The sequence below is a fragment of the Phyllopteryx taeniolatus genome, chromosome 3, assembly GCF_024500385.1.
Source record: "Phyllopteryx taeniolatus isolate TA_2022b chromosome 3, UOR_Ptae_1.2, whole genome shotgun sequence".
Classification (NCBI taxonomy): domain Eukaryota; kingdom Metazoa; phylum Chordata; class Actinopteri; order Syngnathiformes; family Syngnathidae; genus Phyllopteryx; species Phyllopteryx taeniolatus.
In genome coordinates, this window is record NC_084504.1 from 9,331,121 (window position 1) to 9,343,483 (window position 12,363).

General features: G+C 37.0%; 1 protein-coding gene across 3 annotated transcripts in view; it reads left to right on the forward strand.

Annotated features, from left to right (window-relative positions):
• The window catches only part of fras1 (Fraser extracellular matrix complex subunit 1), a 242,070-nt gene extending 238,206 nt beyond the window's left edge, over positions 1-3,864 (forward strand). For all 3 annotated transcript variants that reach the window (XM_061766873.1, XM_061766872.1, XM_061766874.1), the window contains one exon: positions 1,020-3,864. In XM_061766873.1, coding sequence (XP_061622857.1) covers positions 1,020-1,241 — 222 coding nt within the window. In that variant the 3' untranslated portion in view covers positions 1,242-3,864. The remainder of the gene's footprint in view (positions 1-1,019) is intronic.
• Positions 3,865-12,363: the final 8,499 nt, after the last annotated feature.

Here is a 12,363-nt window from a genome sequence, read left to right on the forward strand (position 1 = left end):
CAGCTATCTTCGGGTGAGAGGCGGGGTACACCCTGAACTGGTCGCCAGCCAATCGCAGGGCACATAAACAAACAACCATTCACACTCACATTCACACCTACGGGCAATTTAGAGTCTTTCAATTAACCTACCATGAATGTTTTTGGGGATGTGAGTGGAAACCGGAGTGCCCGGAGAAAACCCACGCAGGCACGGGGAGAACATGCAAACTCCACACAGGCGGGGCCGGGGATTGAACTGTGAGGCAGACGTGCTAACCAGTCGCGCACCGTGCAGCGGAAAATAAACAATGTGCAATAATATTATATATTATACTAATAGTATAATTTTTTTTCTTGCAATTAAAAAAAATCCCTGAAAATTACTTCCCCATAAAACTTCAGCTTGTTTTTTGTAAAATTTAAATAAATCATGTTCTCAAAAGAAAATGCAACTTTTTCATGTAATATTAAAAAGAAATCTTGTAGTTAAAAAAATATTTTCTCATGAAATTATTTTTTAGTTATAAGATTTTTCATTTTCATTTTTTTCTCATAAAGTTACATTTTTCTCATAAAATTTCAACTTTTTGTCTTGTAAATTACAACTTTTTGTAAAATTAAGATAAGATGGCGGTATTGAGGAACCAAGGGGGAAGCTGAGTACGTCATCAAAGCATGTGACAAAAGCAGACCAATCAAGAGAGATGATCTCCGCGGCATTCTGCGCACGGCGCCAATTTGTGCCGTGTGCTTGTCAAGTGTCGCATAGGCCCCATGCGTAGGTCACGTGATGCAATGCGGGAGTATAAAGTGGCCTCAAGGGGTAAAATACCAGAAAACAAAAACATATATATATATATATTTTTTTAAATTTATTTATTTTTTTCCATCCATCCATTTTCCAGGATCTGATTCTCATAAAATTACAATTTATTTGCAGATAAAAATGTACTTTTTTCTTCTAGAAATGACTTTTTTTTTTCTTGTAAAATTATGATTATTTTTTTTTTTGTTTGTTTAAAAAAAAAAAAACCTCAGGCGCCGGGCAAGAAGGCATACGAGGAGTACCCGCTGAACACCAAGGTGGAGGTCTGCCTGGACAAGTGCGTGGAGAAGAACTTTAGCAGCAAGCACTGCACCGTCACCAACGTCAACGTGTTCAACCGCAACCAGGAACCCGGCGGCAACAAGGCCAAGGTCAAGCAAGTCAACCTGGAAGTCAAACTCCACAACAACCTTAACGACGGCACTGAGGTCTGAAACCACATAGATTTTTGGGTGTTTTTTTTAAAGCTATTTTCTTACGGGAATGACATATTTGCTAATGTATTTTTGTACCACTTTGAAAAGGGAAAAGGTGCGACATGTTTGTTTGTTTTTTTTTTTTTTTTTTTGCTCATTCAACTGGGCTACCTCACACATCCACAAAGCACTCGAAAGCTGATGTCGTCATTTATGGACCTGTTGGCTGGGTCCACACTAAGATGGCTATTTTCTTTTTTTTTTAAAACGTCCTTTGTAGCTTAGCCTAGTTGGATGCTTAATGCAAAATTTGTGTTTATTTGAATCATGTTGACAGAGGTAATTTCATGACAACATTTCAGCACGCTAGGTGGCTTGCATCGTGATATTAAAATGACCATTTTTTTTCATGTAAAATTACAACATTTTTGAGTAAAAATGTCAAATTATTTCTCATAAAAATTGCATCCAATGTCTTTCAACTTAAAACTGAAATGTGTGTTCATGCCAGTGGCATGGTTAACTTGCACATCTGTGAAGGCGTCATTAATGCTGAAAGGTACATTGAGGTTTTGTAGCAACATATGCTGCCTTAGGGATTGTCAAAATCGCTACATAATTTTTCATAAAATTACAACTTTTTTCACATGGAAATAAGATTATCATAAAACAAGAAAATATTCTGAAAATCTGTGATTGGCTGGTGACCAGTTCAGGGTGTACCCCGCCTCTCCCCCGAAGACGCCAACGACCCTAGTAAGGATAAACGGTATGGAAAATGGATGGATGGATGGATAATTCTGAAAATATCAGCTTTTTTCGGGTAAAGTTGTACATTTTTTTTCTTAAACTTATACTATTTCCGTTTACTATTTTAAAAATCGTGAAATTTCATCTTTTACGTGCAAATCCCAATTCCAGTGAAATTGGGACATTTTGTAAAACGTCAATAAAAACAGAATACAATGATTTGCTAATGCTTTTCAACCTACAATTGAACACACTACGAAGGCAAGATATTTAATGTTCAATCTGAGGAGTGTTGCATTTTATTGCCAATATTCTCTCATTTTGAATTTGATGTCAGCAGCACATTCCAAAAAAAAAGACTGGGAAAGTTGAGGAATGCTCAAAAAACACCTGGAACATTCCACAGGTGAACAGGTTCATTGGAAAGAGGTGAGTGTTCTGATTGGGTATAAAAGGAGCATCGCTGAAAGGCTCACTTGTTCACAAGCAAAGATGGGGGAAGGTTTACTACTTTGTGAACAACTGCATGAGCACATAGTCCAACAGTTTAAGAACAGGATTTCTCAACGTACTATTGCATGGAATTTAGGGACTTCATCATCTAGAGTCCATAACGGCATCAAAAGATTTAGAGAATCTGGAGAAACTTCTGCACGATAGGCGGCAAGGCCGAAAACCAACACCACTGTATTAAAAACTGGCATCATTGTGTCAAGGATGTTGCCACGTTGGCTCAGGAACACTTCAGAAAACCATTGTCAGTTAACACTGACATCAACATCTACAAATGCAAGTTAAAACTACAATGCAACACAAAAGCCATTATCAACAGGACATAGAAACGCCGTGGGCTTCTCTTGACCTGAACTCATCTGAGATGGACTGACGCAAAATGAAAAAGTGTGCTGTGGTCTGATGAGTCCATATTGTTTTTTAATTTGAGGACTCATGGACATCGTGTCCTCCGGGCCAAAGAGGAAAAGGACCATCCGGATTTGTATCAGCGCAAAGTTCAATAGCCAGCATCTGAAGACGGTATGTGTGTTAGTGCCAGTGGCATGGTTAACTTGCACATCTGAGAAGGCGTCATTAATGCTGAGAGGTACATTGAGGTTTTGTAGCAACATATGCTGCCTTCCAAGCAACGTCTTTTTCAGGAACGTCCCTTGCTTATTCCAGCAAGACAATGCCAGCGTGGCTGCGTTGGAAAAGAGTGCGAGTACTAGACTGGTCTTCCAGAAGTCCGGACCTGTCTCCCATTGAAAATATGTGGCTCATTATGGAGCGTAAAATATGACAATGGAGACCCCAGACTTTAGAAACCGAAGTTGTACATCCTGCAACAATGGGAAATAGTTCCACCTACAAAGCTTCAACAATTAGTGCTCTCAGTTCCCAAACGTTTTCCAGCTTTTTGGGAACGTGTTGCAGGCATCCAATTCTAAATGAGTGAATAGTTGCAAATAAATAAAGTTGATCAGTTTGAACATTAAATATCATGTCTTTGTAGTGTATTCAATTGAATATACGAAGGTTGAAAAGGATTTTCAAATCGTATTGTTTTTATTTACATTTTATACGTCTCAATTTTGTCGGACTTGGGGTTTGTTCTAGATAGTGCATGCTTGCTGCAAAATTTTTCTCTGGCAAATTACAAATGTTTTTGTTTCAATATTCAGAAATGTGTTTGTGAAATGTTAACTTCTCTTCATAGAATTACAACTTTTTTCTCATAAAAAAAGGAACATCTCATTTAAAATTACTATTTTTCTCGGGTTACAGCACCGCATGTTGCTTTTGGCACACACTTGACAGCCTGTCGGTGTGTTTTTTGTTTGTTTTGTTTTTAATCGAAACAGTTTTTTCTTTTTAATTAAAAAATATATATATCTGTCTTTGTGTGGACATCAAAGCACAACATTTGTGATTGGTAGCTCAGATTCTACTGTATCAAGTCATATCACTGTCATATAATATTATATCACGTATACTATGTAATATCGTATATAATATTAGGCATCAAGTACCTTATATGCTGCTGATTAAGTGTCGATGAGATTCAAGTGCAATTATAACATCAAGCTTTGTCCTATTACGATCAATTGCTTTGATTATTATTTTGGATTATACTTGTATTTTGATGCGAAATCTGTTTGATATCAACATTGTATTTGTGCTAAAGTCGAGGTTTATATTTATGATGAATCTGCATTAACTCACAACCAGTATTTTTCTCTGTAAATATATTTTTATCAGGCTAAATCGTGATTCACCAATTACGATACGAGAAAATTGGATAGGACAGGGCGGACACAATTTAAACTTTCTCATAAATTTAAGAAATGTCTCCCATGAAATTTCTACTTGTTGTCATGTAATATTACAATAATACTCTGGTAAAATGTCTACTTGATCGCATAAAATTAGAAACTTTTTTCGTAAAATTACAAAATCTTTTATAAATGTACTTTTTCTATTGTAAAGTTACGACTTCTTTTGTGGATATTTCAGTTTTACTTTTTTTAAATTACGACTGTTCTCGAAATGACAAAAAAATGTCCTTCTAAAATTACAAATGTTTTCATAAACTACAAACCTTTTCATGTAAAATTTCAAGTTTTTAAAGTACAACCTTTTCTGTAGGAAAACGCAACTATTTTTCTCATAAAATTGCAACTTTTTTGTAAAGATTCCACTTTGTTATGAAATAACATTTTTGGCGATTAAAATTCTTCAAGAAAATACCACATTGTTCTTCTATAAATGACTTTTTTTTTTTCTTATGAAATTGCAACAATTTGGAGAACAATTTACATAATTTGCCTTTAAAATTCAAAATGTATTCTCATAAAAAAAAAATTTTCCTTGAAACATGACATTTTGTCAAAGAATTGCAAATTTATTCTCATAAAATTTCAACTTTTTTCCAAAGGAAAATTACGTTTGTAAAATTGTAATTTCTTGAAAATATTACAATTTTATTCTCATAAAATTCTTGGAAAATGTCTTTTTTTTTTAAAAATTGAAATTTCTCCTCTCCAATTTTTTCCTCGTAAAATGCCAACCATTTTCTTGTAAAAAAAAAAAAAAGTTGTACTTTTTCACTTGTAAACTTTTTGCTCGTAAAAATATTTTGTTCCTCATAACATTACAGCTTTTTTTCTTGTGACATAAACGTTTTCTCATAAAATTCTATCATTTCGTACCAATGAATTTTAATTTTTGTATTATTATTTCTTTTAATTTCAGCTATTTTCTCATGAAAATACAAATAAAAATTGGATTTGAGCTACCATATCAGTGGACAGGACAGTGTTGATATGAAACATATTTTTCTGATGTTATTTGAAGCCTTATAACACACATATTGTACAGTGACATTATTCATTTTTATTTTTTGTTTGTACACCACTGCCGATATTCCAACAAGTGCCCACGTTCAGTATTTGAAAAACAATCATCCAAAGTGTTTTTTTTTCCCCCGTGTGATTTTAACTAATGAAAAGTGTCGCCTTACTAACGATCAAGTGTGTGTGTTGTGTTTGTGTGCGCACATGCATGTGTGTTCTTCCTCCCAAAGATATATTGGAAACTCTTTCCCCTTCCCCATGTTTTGATACTATACTATATATATATATATACAGTGGAACCTCGGAATTCAAACACAATTGGTTCTTGTGAAGTGTTCGAAGTCCGATTTGTTCAACCTCCGGAACATTTTTTCACATAGGAAATAATGTAAATGAGTTGAATCCGTTCCCAACCTCCAAATACAGTAAATTCCTATTTATGTAAAAACATGTACACCCTGTATTTAAACAATAAAAAAATGCATATTAATTGTAAACATAATAATTGTAAAATTACTGGTGAGTAAGACCCGTAACACGCAGACCATTTTCATACTTAGCGATTATCTCCTTCCTTAAATCCACTGTGGTTCGCACCAGTTTCCTTTTTTCTTTGCTGCTGGTAGCACTGCTGTCTTTCTTTGGGCCCATGCCGAAGAAAATTGTACTGGAAAAATACAAAAAATAATCTTGAGAAGCACTCGCAAATGTGATGAGAGTGTTCACGCTATGACTGCCCGACTCGAAATGGGCAGTGGCTCGTTTGTCTCTGCTACCGTCACGTGTGCGTTTGGCATCGCTCGGCTTGACTCGGCTACCCGTTCAACATGCGTTCGGCTTTGCTCGGGTGTTCAAGCTCCGAGAATTTGGTCGAACTCTGAGGCTTTTTTTACTCTGATTTTTTTGGTCGAAGTCCGATTTGTACAAGTCGCGAGTCGTTCAAATTCTCAGGTTCCACTGTATAGTGTTTGTTATTATGCTACTAATGTTGGTACTGCTGTCCAAGTCAAGTAGGTGAGACACCGACCGGCACTGCAAAAACAAGCAAGACTTGATTGGTCTCACTTGCTGTCTTTTTTTTTTTTGTCTGTGCCTGGGGGGGGGGGGGGGGGGGGGGGGGGCTCTGGATTGAGGAATTCCACGTATTTTTGGTGCTATGATGATTTTGCTGATGACACTACTGATACAATGCCTGTATTTGGTGCCTTTTTTTAGTCAATAAAGAAAATGTGAAAGCCACCACTGTGCTGCCTCTCCTTGTGTATTATGTCGAGTTTAATGCACTGAATATCACATCATGTCCTGCTAAAACACAATGAATGCAGAAAAAAACTTTGCAGGGGCCCCTCAAACTCAAATTCACTGTTGGCCGAAATTAAGAATTGGGACAAAGTTGAGGGCCAAACTCAATATTTATAGAAAATTCACTGTGATTGTGCATTTTTTCCCTTCTCTTCAGATACAGTGGGTACGGAAAGTTTTCAGACCCCCTTAAATTTGTCACTCTTTGTTATATTGCAGCCATTTGTTAAAATCCATCCATCCATCCATTTTCTGAGCCGCTTCTCCTCACTAGGGTCGCGGACGTGCTGAAGCCTATCCCAGCTATCATCGGGCAGGAGTCGGGGTACACCCTGAAATGGTTGCCAGCCAATCGCAGGGCACATAGAAACAAACAACCATTCACACTCACATTCACACCTACGGGCAATTTAGAGTTGTCAATTAACCTACCATGCATGTTTTTGGGATGTGGGAGGAAACCGGAGTGCCCGGAGAAAACCCACACAGGCACGGTGAGAACATGCAAACTCCACACATGCGGGACCGGGGATTGAATCCCGCTCCTCAGAACTGTGAGGCAGACGCTCTAACCAGTGGTCCACCGTGCCGCCCATTTGTTAAAAGTTATTTTTTTTCCTCATTAACGTACTCACAGCACCCCATATTGACAGAAAAAAATGTAATTGTAGAAATATTTGCTGATTTAGTAAAAAAGAAAGACTGAAATCTCACACAGCCATAAGCATTCAGACCCTTTGCTGTGACACTCATATATTTAACTCAGGTGCTGTCCATTTCTTCTGATCATTCTTGAGATGGTTCTACACCTTTATTGGAGTGCACCTGTGTTTGATTATACTGATTGGACTTGATTATGAAAGCCACACCCCTGTCTATATAAGACCTTAGAGGTCACAGTGCATGTCAGAGCAAATGAGAATCATGAGGTCAAAGGAACTGCCTGAAGAGCTCAGAGACAGAATTGTGACAAGGCACAGATCTGGCCAAGGTTACAAAAAAACATTCTGCTGCACTTAAGGTTCCTAAGAGCACAGCGTCCTCCATAAACCTTAAAATGGAAGACGTTTGGGACGACCAGAACCTTTCCTAGAGCTGGCTGTCCGGCCAAACTGAGCAATCGGGGGAGAAGAGCCTTGGTGAGAGAGGTAAAGAAGAACCCAAACATCACAGTGGCTGAGCTCCAGAGATGCAGTCGGGAGATGGGAAAAAGTTCTAGAAAGAGAGTGGCAGAGTGGCCCAACGGAAGCCTCTTCTCAGTGCAAGACACATGAAAGCCCGCATGGAGTTTGCTAAAAAAACACCTGAAGGACTCCCAAGATGTTGAGAAATAAGATCTGGTCTGATGAGACCAAGATAGAACTTTTTGGCCTTAATTCTAAGCGGTATGTGTATGTGCTCATCACCTGTCCAATACAGTCCCAATAGTGAAGCATGGTGGTGGCAGCATCATGCTGTGGGGGTGTTTTTCAGATGCAGGGACAGGGAGACTGGTTCCAATCGAAGGAAAGATGAATGCGGCCAAGTACAGGGATATCCTGGACGAAAACCTTCTCCAGAGTGCTCAGAACCCCAGACTGGGCCAATGGTTCACCTTAAAAAAAGACAGTGACCCTAAGCACACAGCTAAAATACCGAAGGAGTGGCTTCAGAACAACTCCGTGACTTTTCTTGAATGGCCCAGCCAGAACTCTGACTTAAACCCAGTTGAGCATCTGGAAAGACCAGAAAATGGCTGCCCACCAACGTTCACCATCCAACCTGACAGAACTGGAGAGGATCTGCAAGAAGGAATGGCAGATGATCCCCAAATCCAGGTGTGAAAATTGTAATCATTTTAATCGCATTTGGGGTTCCATATAACGCGTAAACCCTTCTTAGTCCCCAATTTCCTGGTACACCGATTACATTGACGCACACGTCAGAGTTCGGCTACGGCTATTAAAATGGAGGAATTGGATGAAACGGTTGCGATGACTGATGGGAAGCAAATTAAAAAAATAATAATAATACCAGATGAAAGTCTTGATAAGCATAGTTTTGTGCAAATTGTGATCCAACGTTTCAACTGCCACAAAGAAACCATTTAAAGGCAATAATACTGTACAAAAAAAATATTTTTGGCCAGGGACATTTTCTATTAGTTTTTCATCTGTTCTGTGTTGAAATGCACAATTGCAGTATTTTTTATTTTTTTTATTTTTTTTGCATAAATGCAATGAGTTGACAATATTCCTGTCTGTGTCAATAATTTTATTTAGTCGTCCACTAAAATCGATTTCAACTAAACCATGTTACTTTTTAGGACAAATATTGTTGTATGATTAAAATGCGATTAATCGAGAATAATTATTACAAAGCCTCTAATTGATTTTTTTCTTTTTTTATTGAGTCCTACCCCTATTTTTTATTACCATACAGTAAATAACACAGAATATTACTATAGTGCAATAGCTCAGACATTACAGTACAGTATGTTGAAGTTGCAGTGTCGATGCACATAATCACCCTCAGGTGTCAGCATTTCCCTGCCAGGCAGCCATAACAATAAGTGTGTCAAAGAGGAGAATCCCCCCACGTCCCACCCCTTCTCTCTTTTTTCACTCTTTTCCTTTTTGTGCAGGATAGGGACGTGTGCACACATGGCGGTTGACTTAAGTCACGTGACCCGTCCAAGCCCCGCCCCCTCTTATGTAACGTCACACATTTGCTCCCCTCGTTATCTCTCACCTGCGCGTTATTAGAATTCCCACACAGTTTCTAGGCAGGACACGCCCTGCTCCAATATTACTGGCTCCAGGCGCCGCTGCACTATGATTGGTTGCTGTATGCCGGCAGACACGCGCTACTGCTTCCCGACGGGCAAAGAAGTATGTGGCGTTTAACCCACCCTAACCTTAACCCGCAACCATAGCCATAAACCTAACCATAACAAACTTCTTTGTTTTTATGTCTTACAAATGCGATCCATGATTGGGATGCTCATTTCGTGACATCTGCGTAGGCTGCCCTTCCCAGGGACACAGGAGCCAATCATGTTGCAGTGGGGCGTGTCCTGCCTGGAAATTATGTGGGAATCCTAATACGCCTCAGCTCCTCTTGCTCATTTGGAACTTTTTTTTTCTTTTTCTTTGCAGCTCTGTTCAGAAGTTTGACAGTAAAGCATGTTCAAAAGAATGATGTGTGACGCGAATCAGGCACACAAATCCAATTTACTTTGTCATTGGCGTTAACACTTTTTAAAATAGTTTTTAACAGTGGTTAACTTATTTTTATGTTTGCATGACAGTTGAAATTGTGAAAGAAAAAATGTGTGAGAGGCTTCCGGTACGCAAATCTCCTACCCTGAAGACTCTTTTATTGTTTTTACATTATAATAACAATGGCAGTAGAGTTACTTTTAAAACTTGCATGACAATATAATATTATATTGTAATAATTATATTATAAATTGTAATAATTTTAAAAAAATCACTTGCAAGAAAAAAAATTATCATAAAATAGAAACGTTTTATTCGTAAAATTTTACTCTCGTAAATTTCAACTGTTTTCTTGCAAGATTTCTACTTTTCCCAAGCAAAATGTAAACTTTTTCTTTTGTAAAAATACATGTTTTTTGTGTAAAAAAATAAATAAATAATAATCTCGAAAAATTACATTATATTCTTGTAAAATTACATGATCTTCTTGTAAAATTCACTTTTGTGGTGAAAATTTTAATGTTTTTGTAAAAAGTTACTTTTTCCTCATGAAATTTCAAACCTTTATCATAAAAATTAGAGTTTTTGCAACATTTTTCTTTTTATATTACAGCTTTTTATCAAAAAAATTACATCTTTTTAAAAACTACTTAGAAAACTATGTTATTGTATATATTCCAACTTTTTCCTCATGGAATTACACCCTTTTCCGGTAATATTACAACTTTTTCTTAACATTTGAACTTTTTATTGTAAATGTCAAATGTTTTATCATAATATAGCAATTTTATTATTGTCAAATTATATTTTTTACCTAATAAAATTGTTTTTCTTATAAAATTCACACAATTTATTTATAGTAAAACTAAATCTTTCCCACAAAATTTTCCAATTTCTCTCATAACATGTCAACTTTTTTTTGTAAAAGTTCACATATTTATCTGTGGGAAAAAATACACTTTTTTCTTGTAATATTACAACTTGTGCAACTCATAAAATTAAAACTGTTTTCTTGTTACATTTTTCATGGTAAAATTCCAACCACCACAGGTCTGCACAAATGAACAAAAATGCACCATAAAATATCTTTTTTATGTAAGATGTGATCATTTTTTGACAACATGCCAAATGTCTATATTCAATTGTATCTTTTTCATTTCTCATAAAATGTCTACTTTATTTCTCATAAAATTATTTTCCCGCTGTAAAATGTCTTATTTAATTACATATTATACATAATAATACACATATTACATAATTAAAATAAAAAATCTTGTAAAATTAGGTTTTACCGTAAACATCAAACATGATTTCATGTAATATTGCAATATAACAAATATTTTCTTTTAATATTACAACTTTGTTTCTCATAAAATAAACTTTTTCTTTTAAGACTACTTTTTTTCTCATAAAATTACCTTTTCCAAAATGTTTGTACTTTTTGTACTTCTTTTGTAAAATGTCACTTTCCATCCATCCATTTTCTTAAACGTTTATCCTCACGAGGGTGGTGGGTGTGCTGGCGCCTATCTCAGCTGACTCTGGGCGAGAGGCGGGGTACATCCTGAACTGGTCGCCAGCCAATCGCAGAAATGTCACTTTTTTCTTTTAAAATTGAGACTTTTTCCATCATGTTTTGCTCGATAAATTCAAAGCAAGTTATTGTAATATTGCAATGTTGTTATTTTAATACTATAGCTTTTTTCTTGAAAATGTTTACTGTTACAAATGTCTACTGTTTTCCCATTTAAATTTCTACTAAAATATTTACATTTTCTTTCGAAAATTCAACCTTTTTTCCTCCTAGTATTACAAAAAGATTTCATGTAAAAATTACAACGGCTTGCTCATAAAACTTTACTTAATCTCTCAAAAATTAAAACTCTTTTAAAGTAAAAGTTGTGATAATTGTATTATAACTTTTTTATCTTAAAATTACATTTTTTGTCTTGAAATATTTTTCTTTTTTTTCTTCCTGCCATTCATTCATTCCGCTCTTCCCAACTCGCCATAACAACTGAGAAGAGAGGGGCGTGGCCACGTCAAATTGGGTTGTCTCTCATTGGCTAAACCCACCAGCCGCCCATTCCCCATCACTTTACTGCGGGCCTTCTTCCATTCCGCTCCACTCTTCTTCGGACTCATGACAACTTTATCCGCCGCGAGTGAAAATGGCAGCGGGGAACAAGCGACGAGCCGGTGACGCCGCGGACGAGCCCGCCGCACGTCACCTCGCCTGAGGCTCCGCTGCCGAGAGGAGAAGCCCTATCCGCGGCTTACTTTGGTTCACCTGAGCTGGTGTGGTGGCGGCGGAAGGATCTGCCTGCCTGGCGCCTGCCGAAGCCTGTTAGCTAGCTGCTGGCTAGCGCCTCATCGCGACGTGGAAAGCTCCGCGACGCCGCCGCCACCTCTACCGCTTCGGAGGACGACCTGGTTGAATGTATCCCAGCCACGGGAGGTTTTAAGCGGATATATTTTCGCTAATTTTTTTTCTTTTTCTCTTCTTTCTTTTTTTTTTTTTTTTTTTTTTTAATAAAA